Here is a 25962-nt window from a genome sequence, read left to right as displayed (position 1 = left end):
CCATAAATCTGGTATGTGTAACTTAGGCTAAATTGAGGTTAAACTAAACGCATTATTATCAAAAGGTGAATTTTACGGCAAGCGACGTATATTGCATAGTTAATAGAAAATAGGTTTCCACATTTCAGAATTTATTAAAATTAAAATTAACATTAACACCATTCCCCACTCAACAATTCCAATAGTTCATTTGTGACGTCTTTATAGAAAAGTATTCGCAAGGTAGTCTACAGTCTACACGTTAAACCAAATCGAATTAAGCGAGCAAAGCTTCCGTTTCGGTTGACAAACCACAACGCCAGCGAAGTTTAATTTTCAAAATAAGTTGATTCCCTGAGGGTGCTGGTGCTCGTCATCATGTTAGTTTTTCTGTTCCGTCCTTCAAAATGTTGTACTATTTCTCACTCCTCCTTTTATATTTTTACTTCAGTTGTTGTTCACACCTCTAGTTGATGCGTTCCATCACGTCACTGTTGATTTTATCCGCGTCATCCAACCGCACTTTTAAAGAACCCCTCATCAAGTAGGATACCTTTTTTCAAGCCTTTTTTTCTTTTGCATGTTGTCCGAACTTTCAGTCGTGTACAAATAAGCCGTTTGCGTATATAATCTCTGAAAAACGTTTCTTAGTTCGCAATATTCAGAATTTCATTCTCATTTGGTGTTTTGCTGGCGCAACGATTTATTCCATTTTCATTTCATTTGGATACCTTTTTGGCGTTCATTTTAATAAAGGTAAAATTTTAATCTGTTCTTTATTTACTCTTAGTTCAAATAATTCGTGAATAAATAATGAAGGTGTTACTTCATTACGGCAACGCGAACTTTCGCGTAACAAAAACGCTCACCCTCTTCTTTTAAATTACACAACTCTTGATCGCCTCCCATTAACACTTATTTTTTTTTTTCAATTATAAGCAAATTATTTGATATTTAAACATTTGCGGACGCCACTCCCTACTCCCCAACAGCGTTACGTAATAAATAGTTAGCCCATAACAAATAATAATTTTTGTTTCCCCTTCATTTTCCTAAAAACATATTATTTCTTTTTTTCTTAAAGTGATTATTTTTTTCGTAGTTGTAACTGAGCCCCAAAAAATGTCGTCGTCCAAAAGGAAGCCATCCGAGGAAGAGGAGTGCGCAGATTTGGCAATGAGTATTCCAGGCCTGGGAAGCCAGTCGAATCAGCCAAAACCTCGCGTCCTCGGCACATCTTTTTTCGGCTACGTCCCAGACGCATTCAGCATGAAGACACCAAACTTGCCGTCTGAGCGATCCTCGCAACCATCGCCGCCGCCAGTAGCTGATAAAAACAAGACTCCGAAAAATGACCAAGTAAGGCGATAGCGGCTTTATATGTAAATAGTAAACACTATATTTGTTTTATCAGCAAGAAATGAAAAGCGATGAGAGAAATGACGTTGTATGTCATTTAACACTTGCGCGGGTTCTTTTAGTCGATTCTAGAAATATTGATTTTCCTTTTTTTCAGCTATTTCATTTAGTCCCTTAGTTATTTAGTTAATTATAGTACACAGTATCTATATCAGATACAGCCCCTATGTAATTTTAATGTAATTTGTTTATTCTACCTTACAAGGTAAATCGAAAGGAAAATGACCGCAAGCCCGAAGAAAAACAGGAAACAAATAAAACGGTTGCCATCTCCGCGCCTCAAGACAACCAGGTTATGCCTTTTAAAAATTCCTATTTTAAAAATTCTTTTAGAAAATGATGTAGAGAGGAAAAGAAAGAAATGTTTCCACATAGTAATTCGTAGTTTCCGCTCTACTAAACAAGCTCCTTCCTTAAAGCCAGTTACTGTATAGCCTACTTGGTGATCTCATACCCCGAAAGTTAAATTTGTTTTTTGCTTATTTTTTTACGATTCCTTCGTCCCAACTTGTGTAAACTCATGGTGAGTCTTTGTATGATTTTATTTTTTTTGAAGAGGTATGACGGAATTTCGGTCATATGTATTTGTTCTGGACGAGACTACCGGCTACAGGGCGAACCATTTCTTTTCTTTGTTCAAAAAAGTTAGAGGTCTATAGCTTTTGCTTAAGGCAGTTTCACGCGTCCACTTCTAGAAATGTTAACCGTCTTAAAGTAAAAAATAAAACAACAAAAATTTCCCATCGAATTTATCCTTGTGTGTCCAAAGACTGTAATAAGAAGGATTGGAAAAGGAAACGTAGAAATACTTAAATGTTATTCTAACGCCACATTTCGGTCGACGAGATTTATTTTTTTTGTATTTTTCTCAGCACGTTTGCTGGGAAGAAGCCAATGATGGAGTATCGGAAAAGTCAAAAGGGAAAGTCTTGTGAGCAGATGTCGGAATTAGACAGACTAAGACAAGCATAAGACAAAGAGCAGCGCCACACCAACCGAAAGAAGAACGCCGGTAGTTTTTCAGACGGAGGGACGAGTCGAAATAGAGGAGGAAACGAGTTTCTTCAGCGCATAGTTCTCCGGCCATATGCTTACATTTCATTTCGCCATAGTCGTCCAAAAAGAAAAAAAAATCAACATCCGTTTCCGGGAATGTTTTTCGTCTTAATGAAACGGTTTCCTTTTTATTAATGCATTTAATTTAAAGCATATCACACTGCGCAAGCTGAAACGACGTATACGACGCTTCGGTGATTGATCGTTCGAATTTTCGGGAGAATTTTCATTCGTCGTGTTTTTAGAGAACGGACGTAATGCTAGATGGCCTAATCGACGGGTTCGTGCGAATAATAGTTAAATAATTAAGGAGATCCACGTATTACAGACGAAAGCGTAATTATATACAATTTTTGTTGTTCTCGATCATTAGAATTGATGAAAAAAAGAAAGAAGGTGTTTTATGCATTGTTTATTAATAGCATAACTCCCGAGGCCATACGCAACCCCGCCCATGTTTATCGCCGGTGCACAATATAACAGTAGTAGTTTCAAATTCTGCCGCTAGATGCGATCCTTTTTCTCCGTAGTCGAAAAGGCTTAGCAGCAGCTCAGGTTCCCTTCCCTCTGCGGCCACACTCAGCTTCAGGCGAGTCCCGACTGACTCTGTGTTTTAGTCTTCGACTTCTCCTCATCTCATCTCGTGCGCGTGAATTTGTGTGTGTGTGTGTTCTTGTGTGGTAAGTTCGCCTTTCTCACACACAGAAATTGAAATTCTCTCCGTCCGTACATCGAGTTCGTTCATCTGACGATTTCATTGTTGCTTATGGGGGGTTATATAGGCTACAGGATCGATTTCCAGTCGTAATAGTTAATTGTTTCAGATTTTCCAGCCGGTTGGCTTTTAGCTGTAGAAACAACATTGAGAAAAGGTGGTTCTTTTTTAACTTGCACACGATACAATACACAGCTGGTTACGGCATTATTACGTATGAGCTGGTTACTCTAGCGTTGCAGATGGGGGTGTCGAATGTTGCGGTCTTTTGGTAGAAAGTCAATTTTGTTCATTGTAAAAGCACACACTCACGTTATACGAGGGTGGACAAAACAACTTGGAAGTTTCCGTCTGCCGTATTGATCCGTGACGTCACGAACGGGACAGACCTTGGCAGTCCCGAAGCCCTCTGAGCAGCGTGATGCATCTGACTAACGATTGGCGGTTTTTATTGCCTTACAGACCCGAGACGACAAACCAGAAGACGACGCAATGGCGGCCAGGGCTCAATCCACAACGCCTGTGCGCAAAGTTCCTATCCACTTGCAGGTAATTCCGTCGTAACTCAAAGTTTTATCGTCAAATAACAACCAGATGGTCGCATCACACGAAACCTCTTTTCTTCTCGGGAGAAAGAAAAAGAAACAACACTTGGGTGGTGGTGGACTGGTGCGCATGCTCTTGGTCGCGCGGGTGTGGGGTTCCACAACTCAATTTCGAGCTTCCAGTTCAGCCCGGGTTCATTCAAAAAGGTTGCCAAAACCGTCTACGGTGTCGCTCACGAACCCCGGTTTCTCTTCCGCCCCGAGCTATTTTGAAATTCAATTTCGTCTGTACGTGCCTGCCTGCCTGTGCTGCATAGTGCGTTAGACACATATTCGAAAAAAGAGAAAATGTTTTTCCTTTTACAATAGTAAAAGCGAGTGGTACTAATGGGTGGAAAACTCGTGACTCTGCATTTTTTCCCCATTGTCCTTATTTTGTGTTTTTTTCGGTTGGTCCTGGGTCGGAGTTGAAACTATGAAGAGGAATTCCGGTTTTCTTGGCTTACGCTGTCGATTCACTTGATTAGTTTCACCTCCCTCGTAGAAACCTAAACATCCTCTCTCCCCTTCGTCAATAATAGGAAATCCAATACTCTCCAAGGGTGGTCTATTTTGAAGTTTTCGTTGAAAAGTTATTCCGTGAAATGAGATATGTCAACATTTTTCCAAGGTTGTTTTTCATTAAATAAAACGGTTGTGTTTTTGCAGAGTGCTCAGAATAGACTGTTGATCAAGAATGGCAAAGTTGTCAATGCTGATGGAATTCAGGATGCCGATGTTTACGTTGAAGAGGGTGTCATCAAGTGAGTTAACAGCCCATGCATACAACAGATATTGTAATTGATTTTGATGTATCCTGTAGACTTTAATTCTTTCTCTCTCTCATCTCATTCAGGCAAGTTGGAAACAATTTGATTGTTCCTGGTGGAAGTCGAGTGATTGATGCAAGAGGAAAGTTTGTCATTCCAGGTCTGTCTGATTTGCTATGCATCAGTTTTTCTTCTCACATCATTTAAAATCATGAGTTTCTTTGTCTGAATAATGTTGTGTGTGCATTTCTCATTTTCAGGAGGTATCGACACCCACACTCACCTCCAGTTGCCTTTTATGGGAACGACCACGGCCGATGATTTTTACACTGGTACATTCAAAGATTGATGGACTTTAAATCACCATACCAAATGAATTCATATTTTTGAATTTCATTTTCTGTTTTCTAGGCACGCGAGCAGCCTTGGCTGGAGGAACAACCACCATCAGTAAATTGCTAAATTAAAATCTTTTTTAAATATGTATTCCGGTTAAACTTAAATTTCTTTCTATTAGTTGATTTTGTCATTCCGAGCAAGGGACAATCGCTCATTGAGGCTTACAAACAATGGCGCGAGCGGGCCGATGACAAAGTAGCCTGTGATTATGCCCTGCACGTTGCGGTCACTTGGTGGTCACCGGAAGTCCAACAAGAGATGGAAGAGCTCTGCCGAGATCACGGCATCAACTCCTTCAAGATGTTCATGGCTTACAAGGACCTTTGGCAGCTGGACGACACGGAGTTGTTTGAGGCGTTTGAAAGGTGTAAACAATTGGGAGCCGTTGCTCAAGTCCATGCTGAAAACGGCGACATAATCAAGGAGGTATGCATCACACAGCTGTGCTCAAAATACCGTAACTTTGAAATTAAAATTTGTGTGTGATTTGAAAAAAACAACAATAGAACTGCAAAAAACTACTGGCCGCTGGTGTCACTGGGCCTGAGGGGCACGAATTGTCCCGACCGGAAGAGGTGGAGGCGGAAGCCGTCAATCGCGCTTGTGTTTTGGCCAATCAGGTTCTTTACTCTTTTTCAGCCTATTCTTTTTTTAAATTTATTTATTTATTTATTTAGTCTATAAAATTTCTATAGTTTTTAAATAAATTTAGTCGGTCTATCAAGTGCACTAGATATATATTATATATTTATACGCATAATAAAAATTATCATCGGTTTAACGCAACTCCCATCCGGGTCTTCCATCCTGAACGCCCATTCAACACAAACACGTCGAACCGTCTACTGTTTTCAATCGACCGAATCGACTCGGTTGTTATCGATTCAAAGTCAGAATCCCACCCCACCCCCACTTTTTAATGTACCGGCCCATAATTTGTCTTTTACTGTCCGACAGTGTGTAGACACATTTTTAATTCACTCAACTGTTTTTATTTTGATTGAGTTCACAGTTCATTTCATTTCTATTGCGTTTGCTCGTATTAAAACCACACCCTTTTCCTAAATTGCGCTCGCCTACTTAAACTAGTTGAATTCATATTCGCTTAATTTGGTTGTGGTTTTTTTTTTTTAAGTTATTGAAATCATGATTAGATGCTGCTAAAAATAATTTTCATTAAATTTTTTTATTTTGTGTTTCTTGCTTATTGTTTTGCATGATTGTATTTATTTTATTTATTTTTATTTTGTCGTTATTATTATTTTGCTTGTGCTAGGTAAATTGCCCGTTGTACGTTGTGCACGTCATGTCGAAGAGCGCTGGCCAGGTCATAGCCGAAAAGCGGCGCGAGGGAATTGTAGTGTACGGAGAGCCGATCGCTGCATCCCTGGCCACAGACGGAAGGAATTATTGGCATACCTGCTGGCGCCATGCGGCTGCCCATGTCATGGGTCCTCCGCTCAGGCCAGACGCCTCGACCCCCGATTATTTGATGGATCTTTTGGCCAAGTAAATAACCTCCCATTTCATTTCTTCACCTCTGCTGGGCTTTAAACATGGAGGATCGGTCACGTGCTGTGGTTGGAAGGGGTTACTGGACGGACGGCTCGGATGGAATCCTAAATCGGATCCCTCCTCCTAACTGGTCGAAACTGAATTGTTTGCCTAGGTGAACTGTCCTCTCTACCTGGTGAAAATGACTGGTCCGGCCAGTGCCCGCGTGCTGGCCGATAAACGTCACCAAGGGGCAGTTGTATACGGCGAAGTGACGGCCGCTGCCTTAGCAACGGCGTCTCAAGGCGACAAAGGCTCGTGGAGTCACGGGGCTGCCTTTTTAACCAGCCCACCGCTCCGTCCCAACCCTGAAACTCCAGAAATGTTGATGGATATGCTTTCAAGGTGGAAATTGAATCATAATCTGGAAAACGGGTCGGGAGGGTTTAGGGGGGGGGGGGGTGACGTTTAAATTGTCAATCGAAATTTTAATTTCAAAACTAAATAATTAATTTATTTTCTCTTTATAAATCCCAGTGATGATTTGAGTTTGACTGGCACGGACCACTGCACTTTCTCAACGGCCCAAAAAGAAATGGGCAAAGGTGATTTTACCAAGATTCCCAACGGCGTCAATGGCGTCGAAGAGCGGATGTCACTCGTCTGGGAGAAAGGAGTCGTCTCAGGCAAAATGGATCCGTCTCGCTTCGTCGCCGTCACCTCTACCAACGCAGCTAAAATTTTCAACATGTATCCGAAAAAGGGGTGCATTGATGTCGGTTCAGATGCCGACATCGTCATTTGGGATCCTAAACTGGAGCATACCATCTCGGTAGCTACCCACCACTCGGCTGTTGATTTCAACATTTTCGAGGTACATAATTTAATTTTTCAAATATTTTTCTCTGTTGAAAAGATAATTCATTCAATTACTATTTTGTCTTTTACAGGGAATGACCTGCCGAGGAGGCCCCGAGTATGTCATTGCCAACGGTCGCGTTACAGTCGATGAAGGCCAAGTGAAGGCCGTCCAGGGCTACGGATCTTTCATTCCTACTCCAGCATTCGCCCCATTCGTTTATGACGCTGTCGCCGAGCGCGAAAAGGTAATTTTCTTTCTGTCTGACTTTAATTTAAAAAAAAAAATCTGCTTGATTGACGGGTTGGTTTTCTCGGACAGGTTCATCAATTGATTAAAGTGGAGCGCGAAGGCCGTGTCATTGCTGTGCGCAATACTGCAGTGGCAGCTGCCCAGCCATCGGCCACCAACGGCGAAGCCTCCGAGTCCAGCTTGGCGTCGGCCAATGGCGTCGAAGAAGCCATTCCTACTGCTGATCACAGCTTCGTTGCTCACCAGCATTTCACTCGTCCGCCCACCAGTTCTGGTGGCAGAAATATGCAGGACACGACTTTCTCTCTCAGCGCCGAATATCCAAGTAAAACTACCAACTTTAATTATTTTTATTGTATTCTTTTGCCCGCTTCACTTCTTCTAAAAACAAAATAAGCAGTTATTAAAATTTGAGCGAAACAAATGTTGACGATGATAACCAATTCAGATCCGGCGGATGAATCGGACAACAAACGCTCGACGATTCGAGTCAAAGCGCCACCCGGAGGCCATTCAACTGGCCTGTGGTAGTCGCGCTAAGACATGAAAACTTCGCAGCCATTCAGGTTCATCATTAATAGATGAAATAGCCTGTCTTGTCTGTTTGGCTTTTGTTTGATTCGTTTATTTATATGTGAGCACATTGTCAATCTGGTCCAAACTTAACAAATCTTTTACTTTTGCTTGACATCACAAAGCACTTTGTCTGTTCGTGTGTCGTACGGTTCAATGTTGTCCGTGTCTGTGTTTACCCACTTAATTGATAGAAAATTCCCTAATTTATTTTATTTTTTATTTAAATTCTAGGCATGGCTGATGTCGAAGAAGAGGCAAAGGGTAAGAAGAATTCGATCCACGTAAAGAACCCGCCAGGTGGAAAGTCTTCGGGACCGTTTTGGTAGATGGTGAAACAGGCAACTTTCAATCGATTCGGATCCCCTTCAGCATTTCTTAGATTAAAGGGTAGCTTTTTTTTTATAATTTTATTTTTTACTCTTTCTACCATTCTATTTCCCAATACTCCCATACCTCCGGTAACTACTCACATCACTTGCATTGTAAGGTTGTTTTGTTTGGTCAGTGTTGATTCCTTTTCAAACGGAATTTGAATCCAAATTTTAACGGGATCGCTTGTTTTCTAGCATTTTATGGTATCAGTTCGTGAACCGCACAAGATTGTGACGTGGTTGTTTCTTTTTTCCTTAAAAATAAATCCCTCTCGCCTCCGCCAACATTTATTAGCCTGAAGGCTTAATAATCTTTTATATTGACTCGTGATGTGATCTTCTCTGCGCGACTCAACACCTGCCGCGTGTGCTATTTTAATTAGAAAAGTATAATGGAAACAGCATTGATCTGAATTTTGACACTCCGATTCAATCTCCTCTTTTGTGTGTGCACGTTTTAGCTCTCGTTAAATACATACATTTGGTTGTATCACTGGATGTATTTCTCAATCATTTAACATTGGCAAGTAAGTGAATCCTTCAGCTAACTCTTCTTCCGTAAATTTGATGTGGTCGTTCTCCTCTTGCTCCGAATCACTCTGACTGTGGAAATCCTGCGGGATGTACATTTTCGATGCCAAAAGTTGACGATCTTCAGATGTGGGTGGATCGATGGAAGTCTTGCGAAATGCCATACAGTGAGCGTGCAAAAGTTTTTCGTATTTGATACGCTTTAGCCCAATAGCTTCTAGAGCTTCTCGCCAACTCCTCATAACTTTTGAATTAGAATGAGCTGCCTTGGAGTCAGGAGTGATGATGACAAGTACTCCTTCTTCCATTAAGAGCTGTTGAGCCTTCTCACAGCAAGTCCATCGTTGACTACAAGATGGAAAGTATTCCAGCAGAAAGGAGAACACTGCAATCAGACAGAATGGTGTTAAGAAAAAGAAATAACATTATATACTGCAAAGTACAATACTATTACCTACACAGTGGAAGCTACTGGAAGCCAAACTTAACACACTTTGGTCTTCTAAAAAAGTTTTTTCTCCCACTGGAACTGTAAGAAAGTCACACTGGTAGACAGATTCCAGAGCTGGACATAAATCTACTGGTAGGACATCTAGTTCTTTAAATTCTTTAAATGGATTGTAACAGCTTCCCACATCCAGCACTGATATTTTTGAATCTTTTAACATCAGTTTTGGCCTAGTGAAAACAAAATGAAATTAATTGACAGAAAATTTTCTTTTTCCTATGATAAGTTACCAATCAATATTTAATTTTGATTTCTGTCTTTGGATTTCAAATCCATTTCCCAAAAAGTAATTTGAAAGAAAAGACCAAGTCCAATTAATTCTTGATGTGTCTGGGTTGGATTCCCTGAGTCGTTCCCAGTGTTCAGTAGCAAGTTGGTGCATACTTTTTGCATATTCCTTACATAAAAAGAGTAACTACTATAAAAACATCAATGCATTAACCTGCAGCCTACTCCATTGTAACTTCAACAAAGCAACATCATTACAAAAGTTATAATAAATACCTTTAATCGGGCTTCATTTCTACAATGATTTATCCAGGACGATTCGGGATCACCACTTTCTTTTAATTCTTGTCGCAATCGTCTGTGTACATTTTTAATTATGTCAGCCAATACCTTTCCATCTTCTGACTGCTGTGACATGGTGTGCTCTTTGAATCTGTGGAAACATATGGGTTAAAATATTGTAAACAAAAAGGAATCAGCCGCTAGAGGTCTCTCTCATTTGGATTCGGTTCGAGTTCGCCGCGGATCACGAAGTCACTTCTCCTGGGAGTACTTCATATTCGGTTCGGATCATGTCCTTGAGTGCTAAAATGTAACGATCGATTCAAAATTTTGGACTCGAACCGTTTGCGGGTTCGTTGACGTTTGCGCGATACCACTAATGGTTCCAAAAATAAATAACAAAATGGCTATTCCTATTCGTTTCGTTATATACTGTAAAGTTTTATTTATTTCATTGTTCAAACGGAATAATCAACAACAGATAACCTTTAAAGGTTTGAATCTTTCCCTTCTGCTTTCGTTAAGACGTTACTTCCCGTTCTTCTAAATTTGGAACCATTCACAGTAAAGTCCCTGGGGCTTTAAGTAGGTCTTTATTATGAGCGTCCCGTTTAGCGTCTTAGCTCCAGGCAATAGGACCGGTGTGGATTGCCAGCGGATTTGCCGTTGATGCGGAGTGGCGCTGCTGCTGCGGATTCGGTTTGATCTCTTGTCTAGTCTCTTTCATCAAGTTTCTCTCTTCTCATATTTCCGACTCTCTCATTGGTCCTTCTGTTGGATTTCGACCCATCCCCCTCTGTCCCTCCCTTGCATTCGCAATTCCCAGCCGATTCCGGTTTTTGTTGGTTTGAGTTGAGTGGAGTTGTTAACCGAGTCTAGAAGCTGAGACTAGAAGCTGGGACGCTACGCTAGTTTCCGAGTTTAATCTTTTTGTGCAGTCTGGGAATATTAATCTGAAGACAATTTTTCACTAGTATTTCCGAGGATTAACGTCTAGAGTCAGTCAAGCTTGGTGACATTCTGTGTACTGAAAAAAGTTGAGAGATATTCACAACAAAAAAACGTTTTCGGTGATTCGGTCACATTTAGAAGAATTTAAACACTAGGTGGTGTTGCGCATAGACACAATTTCCCACTACAAAATTTGAAAAGTTAGTAATTCCAGCTTTGTTATTGCTGGAAATTTTGTGTGTGGCAGCACCCTAATCTAAATCTGTTTTTAATCACAAAAGAGTATTTATTCCCCAAGAAGGATTCAATTATGTCAAGGTAACTAAATAAATTATTATTTTCTCAAAAATATTACAGGCTTCATTACCTATAAATGATCTTATTTAGACAAGAATCTAGAGGTGAATCATTGTATCCAACAAAAGAACAGTTTGCCTGTGTAAGATGTAAAAATAAGAAATTTACTTCCTGGAATGATTTTGAAAACCATCATGCTAAGGTAGTAGGATAAATATAAAAGTTCTTAAAAAGCATATAATACATACTTTTTTATTTTATTATAGCATGCCGTTGACTTTACATTTTCTCAACTTCCTTTTGTAAAACTTCAAAAAATCAAAATTCCTCCTTTAAATTCACAGAATCTGAAACTTAAACATCCAGATTCCAGGATCCAATCGTCAATTTCTATTATTGATAGTAATGACACAGCAGCAAGTACTTCTGGTGTAGAAAATGTAATAGGGATGTTCGGCGTGTCGGGCCGTTTACTTACAGTTTCCAAGTTGAATAAATTAGACACGAACAAAACCGTGTCTTTTACCTCTCGTCTATTTTAACACACTGAATATTGTACAGTAAATTGGGGGGGAATAAACAATAGGGGGGTAGGGAAACAACGACTGAATTTGGGGACCAACGACTGAATTTGGGGCCACCTATCGGGGGCCCCCAAGGCAATAGTCGCGTAGGTGCGCCGGTGTTGTTGTGCGGCGCCCTGATCTCGTCGTCGTCTGTTGGAATGGAATATTCCTAACACACTCCCCACCAGAGCCCGTAGCATCCGGCTCGACATCTTCGACGACGTCTTCCGGTTCTTCGGGAGCTGGCATAGCGTCTCCGATAGCGAGATCGATTTCTGGTTCTGGCAGAGTTGGATTTGGATCCTCTTCCGGCTCCTGGATCGGTTCCGGATTTCCAATTTCGACGTCTTCGGCGAGATCTTCTCGCAGCTCTATAGGGTGAAGACATTGAATGGCTCTATTAATTAAATTACCATTTGGAATCTTGAGCATGACAGAACGGATGAGTCCGTCGCGGCTTGGAATCAGTTCCTTCACTACTCCGGTAGACCACATGAGTCGTTTGGAGTGTTCGTCGTGGATAACAACGACTTCTCCTAGGCGGATCTTCCTTCCGGATTTTCCTTTGGAGTGGAAGTTGTCTAGTTGGAGTAGATAATCGTCGACGAATCTAGCACAGATGTCAGCGACATATTCCCTCCTGTTCTTGTCCATCTCTTGTAGTACGATGCTGGTCGATGTAGGATCCAGCAAGTTAACGGCTGGCTCCGGATCGGCACGAGTAGAACGTCTGTTGTTTAGAAATTGGTTAGGAGTTATCGGAAGTGGATCGTCAGCTCCTTCCCCAATATAGCTGAGTGGGCGGGCGTTGATTACGCTCTCGATTTCTGCTAAACTCGCTTCCAGTTCCATGTAGTCAAGGCAGGCTCGACCGTTGGAGCGTCGCAGCAGATCCTTGACGCTCCTCACCATCCGTTCCCAGAATCCTCCCCACCATGGCGCTAGGCTGGCGGAAAATATCCAAAGGGTTTTTCTGGACGCGAGAAAGTCTTGAATGATGGGATCGGCGTGAATAGTTCTCAGGAATCGGTCGACACATCGGAACGTTTGCGCGTTGTCCGAATACATCACTGAGACGGGTCCTCGTCTAGCTGCGAATTTTCGAAAGGCTAGTAAGAAGGAACGCGCCGTCATATCGGGTAGTAGTTCCAAGTGAACCGCTCGAGTGACTGCACACGTAAAAAGACAAACATAACTTTTAAGATGGTTCGTTTTCTTAGCTTTAGTTGTTGTTATTAAGATGTCTTGGATTTCGACATCTTCTTCGACTGAATCCTCTTCGCCTACGATTAGAGCTTCGATTGGAGCGTCTCCTTCAGCGGGTGGCTCCTCGATTCGCTCTTCAGTTGGATCGTCTGCTGGCGTCGGATCCTGGACGCTTGGTGGAGCTTTCCTTTTCTTCCTTCGCTGTGCTGGTTTGTACAGCAGTGGTCCAGCGAAATCGACTCCTGTAACGTGAAAAGATTGCGCATGTTTGAGTCGGTTTAAAGGAAGAGGGGCTGCTAGTTCCTGGAATGGTGGCGATGTCAGTTTTTTACATTCCACACAAGTAAACAGAATCTTTTTCACTTGCTGTCGTCCTTTAACTATCCAGAATTTTTCTTTCAACTCTGATAGTGTCACCTTTGCTCCTGCATGTAGTAGCGACTCGTGTTTGTCTGTAATTAAGAAAGTGATTACTATATGTGATGCAGGAAGCAAAATTGGGGGATCGATGTTCCTATCTCTTAGGGCAAGTGATACTCTCCCATGGATTCGAACGAGACGGTCTCTGGCGTCCCAGATTGGAAAAAGTGCAGCGATTTTCTCCTTGGGCTGGATTGTGTTGTCTAACTGTAGCGATTCAAACGCCTTAGGATACCGCTCTCGTTGGAGCTGTCTGTAGATCGTTAGTTCCGCTTCATCCAGCTCCTCTCTGGATAATCTTGTAATCCGGATAACTTTTCCACTTCCTTTTCCATCTGGTCCAATTGCCTTTATCGACTCCATTCGTTCTGGACCGGGAGGTCTGAGCTTCTTTTGACTCCTGCTGAGGAATCGTGAGACCCAGGCTGTACGTCTTAACAGTCGATTCCAGGTGGAAATTTTGTCGAGATTCCAGTCGACGGAGGCTGTTGGAATTGCGATGGCTGCTGTTGTGCTGACCGTCGTACTCCTAGCTTCCGATTCCATTTCGGACTGGATTGTTTGTGGAATTTGGTCGTTGGGAGAATCTGGCCATTCCGTTTCTTCTCCTTTGAGCCAAATCGGGCCGTTCCACCAAAGAGTTGAGGTTACCAGCGTTGGCGCTGGCGCTCCCCGCGAGGCAAGATCGGCCGGATTTTGGAGACCTGGACAGTGTCTCCACCACTCGGGTTGTGAAAATTTTCGAATCGTTTCCACTTGATTTCGGACGAATGGTTTCCATTTGTTCGGCTCTCCTCTAATCCATCCTAGTGCAACCAAGGAGTCTGACCAGTAGATAGTTCTCCAATACTGGACTTGCATTGCATTTTTTACGACTTCACCTAAACGTACGGCTAAAAGTGAGCTCAGCAATTCTAAACGCGGTAAAGTTACTTTTTTCTTAGGTAGAGGTGCAACTCTCGTCTTGCTGGCCAGTAGGATGATGAGTGGATCTTCTTGTCCTTTTTGGAGTCGGGCGTAGGCTACGGCTCCATACGCTGCTTCAGAAGCGTCTCCGAAGACGTGAATTTCGTGAGAAGTGACTTTTTCGGATAGTCCGATCCATCGTGGAATTTGTAGTTCGGTGAAATCGGCGAGACCAGTCATCACTATCTTCCAAGATTTTTGGATATCGGCTGGAGCTGCTTGGTCCCAACCTATCTCCTTTTCCCAGAGCTTCTGGTAAATAATCTTTAATAAAAGTACAGTGGGAGATAAAAATCCAATTGGATCAAAAATTCTTGCCGAGATACTGAGTATCTTTCTTTTGGTGATTTCCGTTCCCACTTCTTCCACTGCTTGGATGATGGATGCTGGGTCGAATTTGAACGAATCGGATCCGGTGTCCCACCGGATTCCTAACACCTTCTGTTGGCCGTCCAAGGCTGGGGAGAGTAGGCCTACGACTTGATTCGACAGTCCTTTCTCCTTCAGGTGTTGTTTGAGGTCTTCGTTGTTGGTTGCCCAGCTTCTCATGTTGAGTTGGGCGTCACTAAAGATCTCGTCCGTCTCATCGACTCTTTTCTTGGCGATTGATAAATTGTTTGCTCCGCCGAGGTAATCGTCAACGTACAAACTTTCTTCCAGCTGTTGAATAGTTTCTGGAAAACGAGACTTTAGTGATTTGAAATGTTTGTTAATTGTAACACGTAGGAGAAAGGGGCTAGAACTAAGGCCAAAGGGCACTCTCTTCCACTTGTAGGCAATTAGAGGCGATCCAGCCACTGCTGGATCCCTGGGCCATAAAAACCTGATTGCTTCGGCATCTTCCGGCTGCAGGGCGATGTTTAGAAAAGCCTTTTCAATGTCGGCAATCCAGGCAATCTCGTACTTTCTGAAGCGTATTAGCACTGATAGGAGATCCGGATTGAGATTTGGTCCGGTCTCCAACACGTCGTTCAGACTTGGGCCGAATTTCGTTTTTGCTGCTCCATCAAAGACGGGTCTGATTTTCGTCGTTGATTTGTCGCCTCTGAAGATCGGATGATGTGGGAGATAGGTGTGAAGTTCTTCGTAGTCCATGTTCGCCTCCTCGACGAATTTGCTGTCGATGAGCTTTTGGATTTCTGCGTGGTAATTCACCAAGTCTCCTGGATTTTTTCTCAATCTTGTTATTGTGCTTTCCACTCTTCCGGTGGCCAACGGGAGATTTTTCTGAAGTCTCCACTTGTCAGTTGTCCAAGGGATCGGTGTACAGTATCTTCCATCTGGCCATCTCGTTATTTTTTCGTCAAAGAAATCGAAGCGATCATCCGATTCCACTGCATCAGCGCCTTCAAGGTTCGCAAAATTTTCTATTTTCCAGAAAAGAGAAAGGTCGAAATTAGCAGCAACTTGTTCTTCCTTCTCAAACCATTTACTATCTTCTTCTCCGCTGGATCCGATTGGGGCATCTGAGAATGACGCTCCTATTGGCGTAGTTTGGGGACTGGCCGTTCCAGTCTCCTTTTCCATCGGAGTTTTGTTTGCTTGAGTTGAAAGGATTTTTCTTTTTTGGCTACTTGTCGCGAATGTTGACGTAATCTGTGGAATCGGGTAACTTGATGTTAAAATTAAATTTTGGATTACTTGAGTTCCTGTCTTCGATTTTGCTTCTTGAGATGGTCCAGCAATCATTCTTCCGAGTTTCGTTTGAAACGCGCGCAATCCGCATGGACTCTGTATGGCGGCTTCATTCGACATGATCTGGAACATCTGGTCCATTCCGACTAAAATTCCAATTGGCTGATCTTCGGTGTGTGCCATCTCGAATCTGTCGTCGGCCAATTTTTCGTTTTGGATCCAGAGGCTGTTTGCAAATTCGGATCCTACGTACGGGCCGGTATCTGAAATGTGATCCGATTCTAAAGCCATTAGTGTAACTTTTGGGGCGCCTTGCCAGGTGCCCCTTACTTGCATTTCGACGTTTTTTGTCATTTCGGGCTTGTTGGGTTCCTTTTTCTTAAACACTCTTGTGCTGATGTTTTCCACCGCTACTGTCTTCATGTTAAGTTGCGATGAGAGTGATTTCAGCACCCAAGAACGATGACTTCCGTCGTCTGCAAATAAAATCGCTCTTGTTTCGTTACCGTTTTGGCCGCTGATGATGACTGTTGCCGTTTTCAGCATCAATTGTCCAAAGCTGCTTGCACAGGCTGTGGTTGTCAAAGTTGGATCGCTGGCCACGATTATTGCTGCTGTTGTGGGATTGGTGACTCTGACGTCTCCTTTGTCGCAGAGAGCGGTGTGGTGCCTCCCTCCGCACTTGTTGCAGTTCCGGGCGGATGTGCAATCCTTCAGCGCGTGTTTGTCTCCAAAACAGTTGACGCACCTTTTCAAATCAAAGATTATCTTTTTCCTTTCCGTCAGCCCTTTCGGACATTTTGTCGGCCAGTGAATTTGGCTGCAGAAGATGCAGGGCCTTTCGCACACAATCCAACTTGGGTTAAATTTAACGTTTTTATTTTTTAAGGCGGATTTAACCTGAGGAGCTGGACTTGCTTTGGCTCCTACTGCCAATTGTGATGCTGTTGCCGGCTGTGGATTTGCCGGTTTGGGCTGTTTAGGAGCTGGAGACGATTTCTCCTTTTCCACACCTTTGATTCGGTTGAACCTTTCGGCCGCGTCGATTTGATCTCCAATGAATTTGATGACCATCTCGATGTCCGTTGATTTGTTTGTTGGCGATTTTGCCCATTCTTGTTGGAGCCTGGTAGGAATTAATTTGATTAATCTTGCTCCGAGGAGTCCGCCAAAGGAACTTGTGGGGACTCCTAACGTTTCCAACGCGCTAATGTGCGATTGGAGATTCAGCTGGAAGCTCCTCAGAGCTGGAACGTCGTTCCCGTCCTTTACGGGCTGCAAGGCATCCAGTTTCTCAATGTGCGCGTCGATTAGAACGTCCGTCTTCCCGTACATCCTTTTCAGTTCGTCGATTGCGACTTGGTAATTCGCATCTGTTAATTCAAGATTGTTAACCAACAGGTACGCCTCACCTTTAAGATATTCCTTGAGGTAATCGAATTTTTGGACGTTTGAAAGAGATGAAGAGTGGACAGCTGCGTTAAAGGATTCCCAGAATTGGGTCCATTCCAGTACGTCTCCTTTGAAGTGCTTAATTTGTCGCTGCGGCAATCGTATCGACTGTACGGCTGAAGCTGGGGCTGGTGCTGCCGTCACGTTGATTACTGGCGCGGGAGGTGCCGGAATGGCCGCCATGATTTGGGCAATAATTTGCGCCATCTGTGCTTGACTTGTTGCTGGATTTGCTGCTTGATTTGCTGCTTGATTTGCCGCTTGATTTGCTGCTTGGCTTGTTGCCTGTTGTTGGAAGAGCGCTAACAATCGTTTGTCTCTGTCCTCTTCTTTCTTTGCCTCTTGCTTTTCTTTCACGTCGTCCAACCATTCTTGCTTCTTCTGCTTGATGATTGATCTTGCTCCAGACACTTCATCTTGAACTTGGAGAAAGGTGTCCAGATCCCCATCAATCTCCTCCTGCGCGGCCTTGGTCGCTATTAATTTCTCCTTGATTTCTTTTGTTGCGCTTTGGTAGCTTTCGAAGAGACTTTTCAATCTTGTTTCTAAGGTTTCTAGTTCTTTAACATCTTCTTGGGCCATTACTTGATTTGCAAATCCGTTGATCCGGGTTATTGCTCTTGTTATGTGGCCTTTGGTGGCTGACCTTGTGTTTTTCATTGACTGAACCATTCTTCCTGGTTGTGTAGCTCTTCAAGAGCTGTTGACTGGGGAAAAGGAGATGAAATAGAGAATTAATTTAATTTTTTTTTTTTTTTTCGATCACTTATCGACTGATTTGCCCGTTTCCTTTTCCTGTTTTCCTTGGGGTTTCGTGGAACGGATGAGTTTCCGTTTTTTGTTTCCACTTTGTTTGAAATCCCTTGGATGTATCTGAAAAAGAATCGATTTAAATTTGGAGCTAGGGTAATACCCAGGCTCCTGCAAAAATCCGGGCTGGATGACTCAATTAAGTGAATCTGGTTTTTTTCTGTTGTTGGTGGCGCCACTTGCGGCGTGCCACTACACTTTGCGAGAGAGGAAATAAAGTTTTTTTTTTTTGGTGGCGCCCCTTGCGGCGTGCCACTACACTGAGCGTGAGCGAGAAATAATTTTTTTTTTTTTTTTGTTGGTGGCGCCCCTTGCGGCGTGCCACTACAGTGAGCGTGAGAGAGAAATAGTTTTTTTTTTTTTCGTTTGGATGCACCGATGTTTCGGGATCCTATGTAAGAGGGTTTTTTTTCTTTTTTTTTTTAAGGAAGGACAGATGGACAGAGAATATTCATTCAATAATTGTATTTAGCGGTTGTTTTGGAGACCTTTCGGCTCCTCTGTGAATGTTGAGAGAAAGAGAAAGATTATTTCTGACTCGATACCATCAGCAAGCGAAGAATGGATACGGGAGGACACACGTGCAATGAAAAGAGGAGACGAAATCCCAGTAGTTTAGCCCAGGCCGATCTATGGGCCAGAGGTTGGGACGGCGTGTTCAATGGCCGCCCCCTCAGGCTAGCCCGACAACGAAAGGCACAAAAAAGTCGAAAGAAAAAAAATGGAATTTTTGGGCATAGGTTCCCCCCTTTTCTACGTCTTTTTTGTTTTTACAATTTAGTAGTTTTAGTTTGGGCAGATTTTAACCACCCAACAACAAAAGAAAGAAACAAAGATAAACGTTTGGGGGGTCTAGAATTGTGTAGCCCCAACCGGCTTCACAATTTTGAGTTTTGAGTGAGTTGATTTGAGTGATTTGAGAGGGAGGACACGGTTATGCACTGGGTTAAAAACCGTTCGAAGGACCATGTAGAAAATGTAATAGGGATGTTCGGCGTGTCGGGCCGTTTACTTACAGTTTCCAAGTTGAATAAATTAGACACGAACAAAACCGTGTCTTTTACCTCTCGTCTATTTTAACACACTGAATATTGTACAGTAAATTGGGGGGGAATAAACAATAGGGGGGTAGGGAAACAACGACTGAATTTGGGGACCAACGACTGAATTTGGGGCCACCTATCGGGGGCCCCCAAGGCAATAGTCGCGTAGGTGCGCCGGTGTTGTTGTGCGGCGCCCTGATCTCGTCGTCGTCTGTTGGAATGGAATATTCCTAACATCTGGTGTGGTACCAGAAGCTTCAACTCCTTGTGAAAATAAGGAAGCTCCTGAAAGGCAGGCGTTGGAAGAGGAAGAGATGCTAACTTGGCCAGGCAGTTGTGAATCATCTAGCCCTTTAAATTCACCAATTAGTGAAATTCCAGCTAGCACCTCAAGTGAAACAATCGCATCAGCAAACCCAGCAACAGTGGAACCCCAAGGAGACTCTAATATCCTAGATCCTGCTTTCATTGAAAAGTTGGGAGAGGAGATCAATTTTCTGAATCAAACTTCAGTTGACTCTGTTCCTGACACTGTTGCAAGTGCCCCGAAAGAACCTTTATCTGAAGTTCATTTACCTGACAAGAATACATCTGGGTCTTCATCCGCTTCAATAAGCATTTCTGGTAATTTTCGCAAAAGAAATTTCCTTTTTAATTATGTATTGTTTTACCTTGATAAATATCTCTATGTATTTTTATCAATTAACAGAATTTCCAGTTCCATCTCTTATTGATATTTCATTTCCGGAACCGATCACTCCGGAAACTCCTCCAACAGAAAATGCCACTGCATCAGTTGAATTGAATAAGCCTGAAGATCAACTTGAAAAGGTGGTCGATGAAAAGGAAGTGTCAGATAATGATAAAAATGAATCGATTTCTACGCCGAAGGAAGCAGAACTACCGAAATCGAAGGGACAATTGCGACTAGTTCCATATGAGTCACTTTTGTCACCTTCTTTTTTGCGTGCCAGTTCTGAAGACGATGATGAATCTGTATCAATTCAGTCTCCAATTTCACCATCAAAGACTTCAAACAAACCACAAGCTATGGTAGCCATACCGGAACAAAATTTAGAGGATCTTAACATCACAGACCACCGATCGACTGCTAATTCTGTTCCAGTGAAAGCATTAATCGAAGCAGGTAATTCAATTCTTGGTAGTATGTTTTATATTTTAACATTTTTTAAATTTTTAACTTGTTGCTTTGCTTTTTTAGTTTCAACACCGCGGCAAGTTTTGAAAAAATCTCAACCAACTCCACCGCCTGAAATAACTGTACCAAGTACGAATCAAATGTAATTCACTGATTATATTGTTACTCTAATAAGCATTGGTTTAATTGGTCATAGTGCCCCAAACAACGCAAACTTCTTCAGCGCCAACGCAGCAGCAACTGATGACGCAAGTATACCCATTTCACGGACAAGGTGATTTTCAATTATTTATTATTGCAAGCAATAATAATAATTTAATTTAATTATGGGTTGCTAATAAATTCGCATAATATAGGTAATCGTCAGCCACAAGTAAATCAACAACTTCCAACACAACAGACACCACAACAACCACAGCAAAATCATCCACTTCTGCAGCAACATCTGCACCAACAGCCGCAACAACAGCCGCAACAACAGCCACAACTGCAACAACAGCCACAACTGCAACAACAGCCACAACTGCAACAACAGCCACAGCTGCAACAACAGCCGCAACTGCAACAACTTCTGCAACAACAGTCACAACTACAACAACATCTGCAACAGCAAACCCCACCAATACAACTTATTCAACAGCAGAACCAACAACAACATCTGCAACAACAAACCCCGCAAATACAACACCTTCAAAAGCAGATGCAACACCAACATCTACAGCAGCAACAACAGCAGCAACAACAACAGCAGCAGCAACAACAGCAGCAACAACAGCAGCAGCAGCAACAACAACAGCAGCAACAACAGCAGCAGCAGCAACAACAGCAGCAGCAACAAAAACAACAAACGCATTTCCACCAACAACAGTATCCCCAACAGCATCCAAATTTGAGCTCAATGCAGTATCAACCGCAACAACAGGCGTATCAACAGATTGGAACTGGTCAGCAACCGAACACATATACTCAAACTCAAGCTCCTCAGTACATTCAGCGGTTTTCAACTCCACCACGAATACAGTACCCGGTACAATCTTACAATGCGTCATGCCGAGCTGTCCAACCCAATCAATCTACTAGGGCTACAATGAATTCCGTAATAACGCTCTCTAACAGTAATGGCACAATTTACGTTCCCCCCGTTTCCGCCTACTTCCAACAAATCACCACTAACTCTATTCCGCCGATGGCCTCTTCCAACCCTATCCAACATCAGTTGGCTGGACAAGGCAACTATAACCAGGTAGTCGTACATACCAACAACTCCTTTCCACACTACTCTAACCGACCGCAGACGTCTATGGCTCAACATGTCCAGTTGCAGGTCGCAACAACTCGACCGCCAGTTGCGACTACGCAACTCCGTCCGCAAGCCATAACGCTTCCAAGCCAAGGAATTCGCGTTGCCTCTAGTCTTGCATTGCCAAACTCTGTCCGTCTTCCACCACCTACTCCACAACGACAGGCGTTTGTGGCTATCCTACCACATCCTCAGTCTCTCAATAGTGTGTGCATACTGACGACGTCTACCACTTCAGCTACTACTTCATCGACCGTTCGTTTGCCAGCTCCATCACACCAAGGACAAACAGCTGCGAACGCACTTAATCGACCTGTCAGTCAGAAACGTCATTTAGTAGTTGAGGGAGGAATATCACCGGGGGCTGGTCAACCTGCTCACAAGGTAGCGCGTACTGAAGAAACCACTGCTGTCTCTGCAAATGTCTCCACAGCGGTCTCTGCAGCCCAGCAAAGTGGAGACTGTGAAGTGTTGATCGTACAGAAGAAACAAACAGGCTTACCTGTTATTCAAAGCGTGGAGGGTGGCGGTGGCTCGTCAACGAAACCCAGTGTGCAGTCCCTTCAGACACCGTCTGTTGCTTCACTTTTAAGTAATCCCAACATAACAATTACACCTGCCAAGAATAAAGAAAACCAAACAGGATCTGATTCCGCTGCTTCAAAATCTGTCAATGCCTCCACCAATTCTGTGATAAACGTTACTAGAACCTCTCGTCCCATCACCGTTGACTTGACAACTTCTTCGGATTCTGTACCGCAACAACGCAATCCTTTGCAATGCCAAGTTTGCAACGAAACGTAAATATTAATTTCTAAAATTTGCAATTTTCTGAATTTCCATGGTTTCGTTCGTTTTAGGTTTAACTCTCAATCGCTCCTTAAAAATCATTTGGTGCTTCACCTAAGAAAGGTGCACACCACTGTAGCGCGGCCAACCGGTAATACTTACGTTAACAGAAACCAGGGCTCGAAGCAGGCAGCAGTTAATTCCCCTATCTCGCGGGCTAGCAACGTGAATGGACAGACCACGAACACAACAGCACCAAGCACATCTGGTTCTGTTACAACTCAAACATCTACAACCACCCAACAAGCGACACCTGCTGGAATACGACCAATAGGTAACTTTCGAGCTTTCTATTGGAATTTATTTCTAGTATTAATATTACTCTCATTTTCTAGATATGAGCACTGGTTCAGTGAACACTAACCAGCAAACCAAAAACGGAGCAACTTCTGGACAAAATCGATCCACTACCGAGATTAGTTTGGTGCCTCCTAATACGACCTCATCAACTCAGTCTTCCTGTTGTAAGGAACCTACTGCAATATCGATGGAAAAAGCAACTTCATCTGGCAGCGAATTTTATATTCCTATAGTCGACTTGAAGCGACTGGATGTTATTTCTAAACTTGAATCAATGGGCATTAATCAGTTTATTCCCGCATCCAATTTGACGTCTTGCAATGGTCACAATAACTTAGCCATACCTATTATGTCAGCTGCAGCTCTTCGGAAGTCTGGGACGACGACGGGGTTCCCTAGTCTCTGTGGGGTAGTTAATCTCGGCATTCCTAAATCATTTTCCTCGACTCTTCCCAAGTAACTCGCTTCTAACTATTAGCAGTAACTTTCTGCTAACTATTAGCTTCTCCACATGTTACCTGTAGTAAACCTCGCGACTTTTCTTTTATGATAATACAATTTTATACCATGAGTTCATTGAAGTGTATTGGAAAATGCCAATAGTCTGTTTTGTACAGTGTAACAAGTCTTTAGAAACGATCAGATGACCTACTAGCAACGGCTCTCAAATTACCATAAACTTTAGAAGGAGGGGAGCCCAAAATAAGATTACAAATAGCTCTTTTAGCAATCTGAATGTTTTGGTATGAACCAAGAATATGAATTTTCTGATCAGCCAAAACAATTCTTGTCTTCGTTACGTTTTCAATGGTGAATTTTGTCCGACCACCCTTTCCTGCCAATCTTCCAATTGCTCTGTTCAAATGGTCACCTAAGAAAACACATTAGCCACTGTTTGCAACTTAAAAGTAATACTTTAATACCTTTAAGAGATGATTTGACATCTTTGATCTCAAAAGAATCAACAAAGAGATCATCAAGACGAATCAGAGCCAATGCATCTTCTACTTCAAACCCACAGATGAAAGCCTTCACGAAATCAGCAGCCTTTTGAACATTTGCTGTAAATGTGATAAAAATATATAAATAAAATAATTCAAGTAAAAAAAAAACTCTTTGCCAATTAAAAACAAACAGAATTATTAAACACAAATGTAATTTTGTACCTATTTCTTTAGTGTCCTTGCATGTTCGAAGCTCAACTTGGCGATTCTTCAAATTGAACCTGATTTGAAGATGAAGATGTTCAACAATAGGAGTAAAAAGTTTCATCCAATTTTCTTTCAATGGAGAATATCTGTGAGCAGGCACAGATATTTTACGTATTTCGACTCCGTTCTCCAACTTTTCTCTCTTGATAGGGGGGAAGGCGGGTCTATCCACAGCAGTCTCTTCCGACACCTCCATTGATGTACTTTCATTTTTCTCCGCATTTTCAGGCTGAATAGCTTTGCGTTTCGCAGCTTTGCGTTTAGGCACTTTTACAAAATCACTGCTAGACTTTGTTTGGTTACTGACTTCCATTGTTACTTAAGATAGATTACCACGTGTATCTATTAGAACTCAGAAAAGTCAAAAGAAGCTTTGGGTGGGCAGACGAAACTTATTTTTACTGAGCTCTCTCTAACGAGTAACGGCTGTACTATCGGCTAAAGACACCTAGCGGTATTTATCAAAAACTTGTCTTTGTCAAAATAAAAAACAAATCCTTGATCCTTCCTGCTTTTTTTTTTGTTTTTTCAATCTATCAAAATCAGAAGTGACCCCTATAATCTCATGACGAGACGTCGAAAGAGCTCAGATTTGAACGAAACTATCGTTGAATGTTCCATAATAGCCTACTCAAAAACCTTCAATGGTGTGACTCCTTTTCGAAAAATCCAGAAAAACTAAACAAATGGAATCGGGATTTTTTTGTAATCTCGTTGAAGCGTCGAGCTCTTGGGAGGTGGGAAACAGTTTCAGCTTTACGTTGCTCTCAGCCGTGTAATACGGTTTATCTATTTTGGTTTGGTAATTCTAAGCGCATCCAATACCATATAAGAAATAAGCTTTTCGACTTTTCTTGTCGACAACTTTGTTTTTTAAATTGAATTCGGGGGAAAAGTTCTCGTGTAGGAATGCTGTGTCTTTTCATGAAGTAATCATTCTTCATTCTTTCTTCAGAAAATATAGTATTGGTTTGAATATGCTGGGGCCTCGTATTTATTATTATTAATTCACAAAGCGGAGTCGGGCGGACTTTCTATTATATCTATAACCATCCTCATACCATGTTATAACTGTGACTAGGACCTTGGTCACTAGCTGTCAATTTTTTACTCTACTGATTTTTTTATCATCAGACGTCAAACCAGAAATCACTGAAAGTCGCGTGAATATGTCTGAGCGGTCATTATTGCTGGGATTATTTACTGGGATTCATTTGATTCAGCTCATCCCAGTTGCTTCTGTATGTATTTAAAGGCTTGTATTTAATTTCCTCTTTAAGTGTGTTTAGTTTTAGTAGTAGTGAGAAGCTTTTAAAACCTGTTGGCACTCTAACCTGATTGCAACAATTTATTCTTAAGAAATAATCTATCACTATGCGAATGGTGGCCTTGTTCTTGTCACGAATACCAGCCTGTGCCTAGTTAACTGTAAGCTGTATTCGTGGGCTATCTGTTGGCGCGTTCGTGTTAAGTTACAACACGACCGTGAAAACCGCATAGAACCCCATATACAGGCCGTTACCCTTATAAGGCCCCCTTTTTTGGTTGCTTCTTCCCTGGAATATGCATAAGACTATTAGTCTGAAGCATCCGGTTTTCGACTTAAAGTACAAGAGGGAAAGGAGATGAATGACTTCGTGTCGTTATTTTTGTTCGACTCGAAATGCTGCGCGATCTAATATTGTAAATCAATCTTTTGAACATCAATGTCCGGTCGTGAGTAAACTACTACTGAACCAGTAATGTCCTCCGACTTCCCGTTTCCAGTCGTCAC

The 25962-nt window shown here is 42.4% G+C and overlaps 5 protein-coding genes across 15 annotated transcripts; 2 read left to right on the top strand and 3 right to left on the bottom strand.

The window, feature by feature from the left end:
* The first annotated feature begins 431 nt into the window (after positions 1-431).
* On the top strand, positions 432-8964 carry LOC124202528 (dihydropyrimidinase-like). Of its 7 annotated transcripts, XM_046598880.1 has the most exons (16): positions 438-523; positions 631-735; positions 1082-1338; positions 1604-1690; positions 3632-3718; positions 4423-4517; positions 4610-4683; positions 4784-4855; positions 4935-4973; positions 5041-5348; positions 5429-5542; positions 6199-6431; positions 6954-7290; positions 7367-7522; positions 7597-7852; positions 8335-8964. In XM_046598880.1, exons 3-16 carry the CDS (start codon positions 1102-1104, stop codon positions 8427-8429), a joined length of 2190 nt encoding a protein of 729 aa, XP_046454836.1. In that variant the 5' UTR covers positions 438-523; positions 631-735; positions 1082-1101; the 3' UTR covers positions 8430-8964. The 7 variants fall into 7 exon arrangements, with proteins under 7 accessions (XP_046454837.1, XP_046454838.1, XP_046454836.1 ...); XM_046598881.1 differs by lacking the exon at positions 631-735 and having other exon boundaries at positions 432-523; XM_046598882.1 differs by lacking the exon at positions 631-735 and having other exon boundaries at positions 432-523; positions 1064-1338.
* Positions 8737-10204, bottom strand: LOC124202531 (S-adenosylmethionine sensor upstream of mTORC1-like). 3 transcript variants are annotated; one of them, XM_046598887.1, is made up of 4 exons: positions 10018-10204; positions 9744-9928; positions 9460-9683; positions 8737-9390 (listed from the first exon to the last, which is right to left on the bottom strand). In XM_046598887.1, the coding sequence occupies exons 1-4, from the start codon at positions 10156-10158 to the stop codon at positions 8981-8983; spliced, it is 960 nt and encodes a 319-aa protein (XP_046454843.1). In that variant the 5' UTR covers positions 10159-10204; the 3' UTR covers positions 8737-8980. The 3 variants fall into 3 exon arrangements, with proteins under 3 accessions (XP_046454843.1, XP_046454844.1, XP_046454845.1); XM_046598888.1 differs by having other exon boundaries at positions 9744-9910; positions 10018-10202; XM_046598889.1 differs by having other exon boundaries at positions 9744-9931; positions 10018-10158.
* A 515-nt stretch (positions 10205-10719) lies between these two features.
* LOC124202525 (putative mediator of RNA polymerase II transcription subunit 26) lies at positions 10720-23548 on the top strand. Of its 3 annotated transcripts, XM_046598875.1 has the most exons (11): positions 10720-11174; positions 11256-11292; positions 11362-11473; positions 11538-11700; positions 19610-19993; positions 20079-20516; positions 20592-20659; positions 20724-20802; positions 20885-22628; positions 22689-22951; positions 23013-23548. In XM_046598875.1, exons 2-11 carry the CDS (start codon positions 11285-11287, stop codon positions 23435-23437), a joined length of 3684 nt encoding a protein of 1227 aa, XP_046454831.1. In that variant the 5' UTR covers positions 10720-11174; positions 11256-11284; the 3' UTR covers positions 23438-23548. The 3 variants fall into 3 exon arrangements, with proteins under 3 accessions (XP_046454831.1, XP_046454830.1, XP_046454829.1); XM_046598874.1 differs by having other exon boundaries at positions 10721-11292; XM_046598873.1 differs by lacking the exons at positions 10720-11174; positions 11256-11292 and having other exon boundaries at positions 11332-11473; positions 20592-20657; positions 20725-20802.
* On the bottom strand, positions 11794-19434 carry LOC124202524. Its single transcript, XM_046598872.1, has 2 exons — positions 13407-19434; positions 11794-13346 (listed from the first exon to the last, which is right to left on the bottom strand). Exons 1-2 carry the CDS (start codon positions 18186-18188, stop codon positions 11913-11915), a joined length of 6216 nt encoding a protein of 2071 aa, XP_046454828.1. The 5' UTR covers positions 18189-19434; the 3' UTR covers positions 11794-11912.
* LOC124202533 (RNA-binding protein PNO1-like) lies at positions 23541-25811 on the bottom strand. The gene is made up of 3 exons (XM_046598890.1): positions 24144-25811; positions 23901-24038; positions 23541-23848 (listed from the first exon to the last, which is right to left on the bottom strand). The coding sequence occupies exons 1-3, from the start codon at positions 24499-24501 to the stop codon at positions 23607-23609; spliced, it is 738 nt and encodes a 245-aa protein (XP_046454846.1). The 5' UTR covers positions 24502-25811; the 3' UTR covers positions 23541-23606.
* Between the last annotated feature and the right edge of the window lie 151 nt (positions 25812-25962).

This window comes from Daphnia pulex, chromosome 9 (assembly GCF_021134715.1).
Source record: "Daphnia pulex isolate KAP4 chromosome 9, ASM2113471v1".
NCBI classification, from domain to species: Eukaryota; Metazoa; Arthropoda; class Branchiopoda; order Diplostraca; family Daphniidae; genus Daphnia; species Daphnia pulex.
This window is presented reverse-complemented; position numbering and strand designations above follow the sequence as displayed.

Bases quoted from the DNA above. Each gene is read 5' to 3' on its own strand.
- LOC124202528 (XM_046598882.1), top strand. The intron at 5,349-5,428 runs GTATGCATCACA...AAACAACAATAG, and splicing joins ACGGCGACATAATCAAGGAG to AACTGCAAAAAACTACTGGC. The intron at 7,291-7,366 runs GTACATAATTTA...TGTCTTTTACAG, and splicing joins TTGATTTCAACATTTTCGAG to GGAATGACCTGCCGAGGAGG.
- LOC124202531 (XM_046598887.1), bottom strand. From the start codon at position 10,158: ATGTCACAGCAGTCAGAAGATGGAAAGGTATTGGCTGACATAATTAAA. The intron at 9,684-9,743 runs GTAACTTATCAT...TGTTTTCACTAG, and splicing joins TCAAAATTAAATATTGATTG to GCCAAAACTGATGTTAAAAG. The intron at 9,391-9,459 runs GTAATAGTATTG...GTCTGATTGCAG, and splicing joins CAGTAGCTTCCACTGTGTAG to TGTTCTCCTTTCTGCTGGAA.
- LOC124202525 (XM_046598873.1), top strand. From the start codon at position 11,348: ATGATCTTATTTAGACAAGAATCTAGAGGTGAATCATTGTATCCAACA. The intron at 22,629-22,688 runs GTAAATATTAAT...CGTTCGTTTTAG, and splicing joins TGCCAAGTTTGCAACGAAAC to GTTTAACTCTCAATCGCTCC. The intron at 22,952-23,012 runs GTAACTTTCGAG...CTCATTTTCTAG, and splicing joins TGCTGGAATACGACCAATAG to ATATGAGCACTGGTTCAGTG.
- LOC124202524 (XM_046598872.1), bottom strand. From the start codon at position 18,188: ATGGTTCAGTCAATGAAAAACACAAGGTCAGCCACCAAAGGCCACATA. The intron at 13,347-13,406 runs GTGAAAAAGATT...CCACCATTCCAG, and splicing joins TAGTTAAAGGACGACAGCAA to GAACTAGCAGCCCCTCTTCC.
- LOC124202533 (XM_046598890.1), bottom strand. From the start codon at position 24,501: ATGGAAGTCAGTAACCAAACAAAGTCTAGCAGTGATTTTGTAAAAGTG. The intron at 24,039-24,143 runs GTACAAAATTAC...TCACATTTACAG, and splicing joins CAAGGACACTAAAGAAATAG to CAAATGTTCAAAAGGCTGCT. The intron at 23,849-23,900 runs GTATTAAAGTAT...GTGTTTTCTTAG, and splicing joins TGTCAAATCATCTCTTAAAG to GTGACCATTTGAACAGAGCA.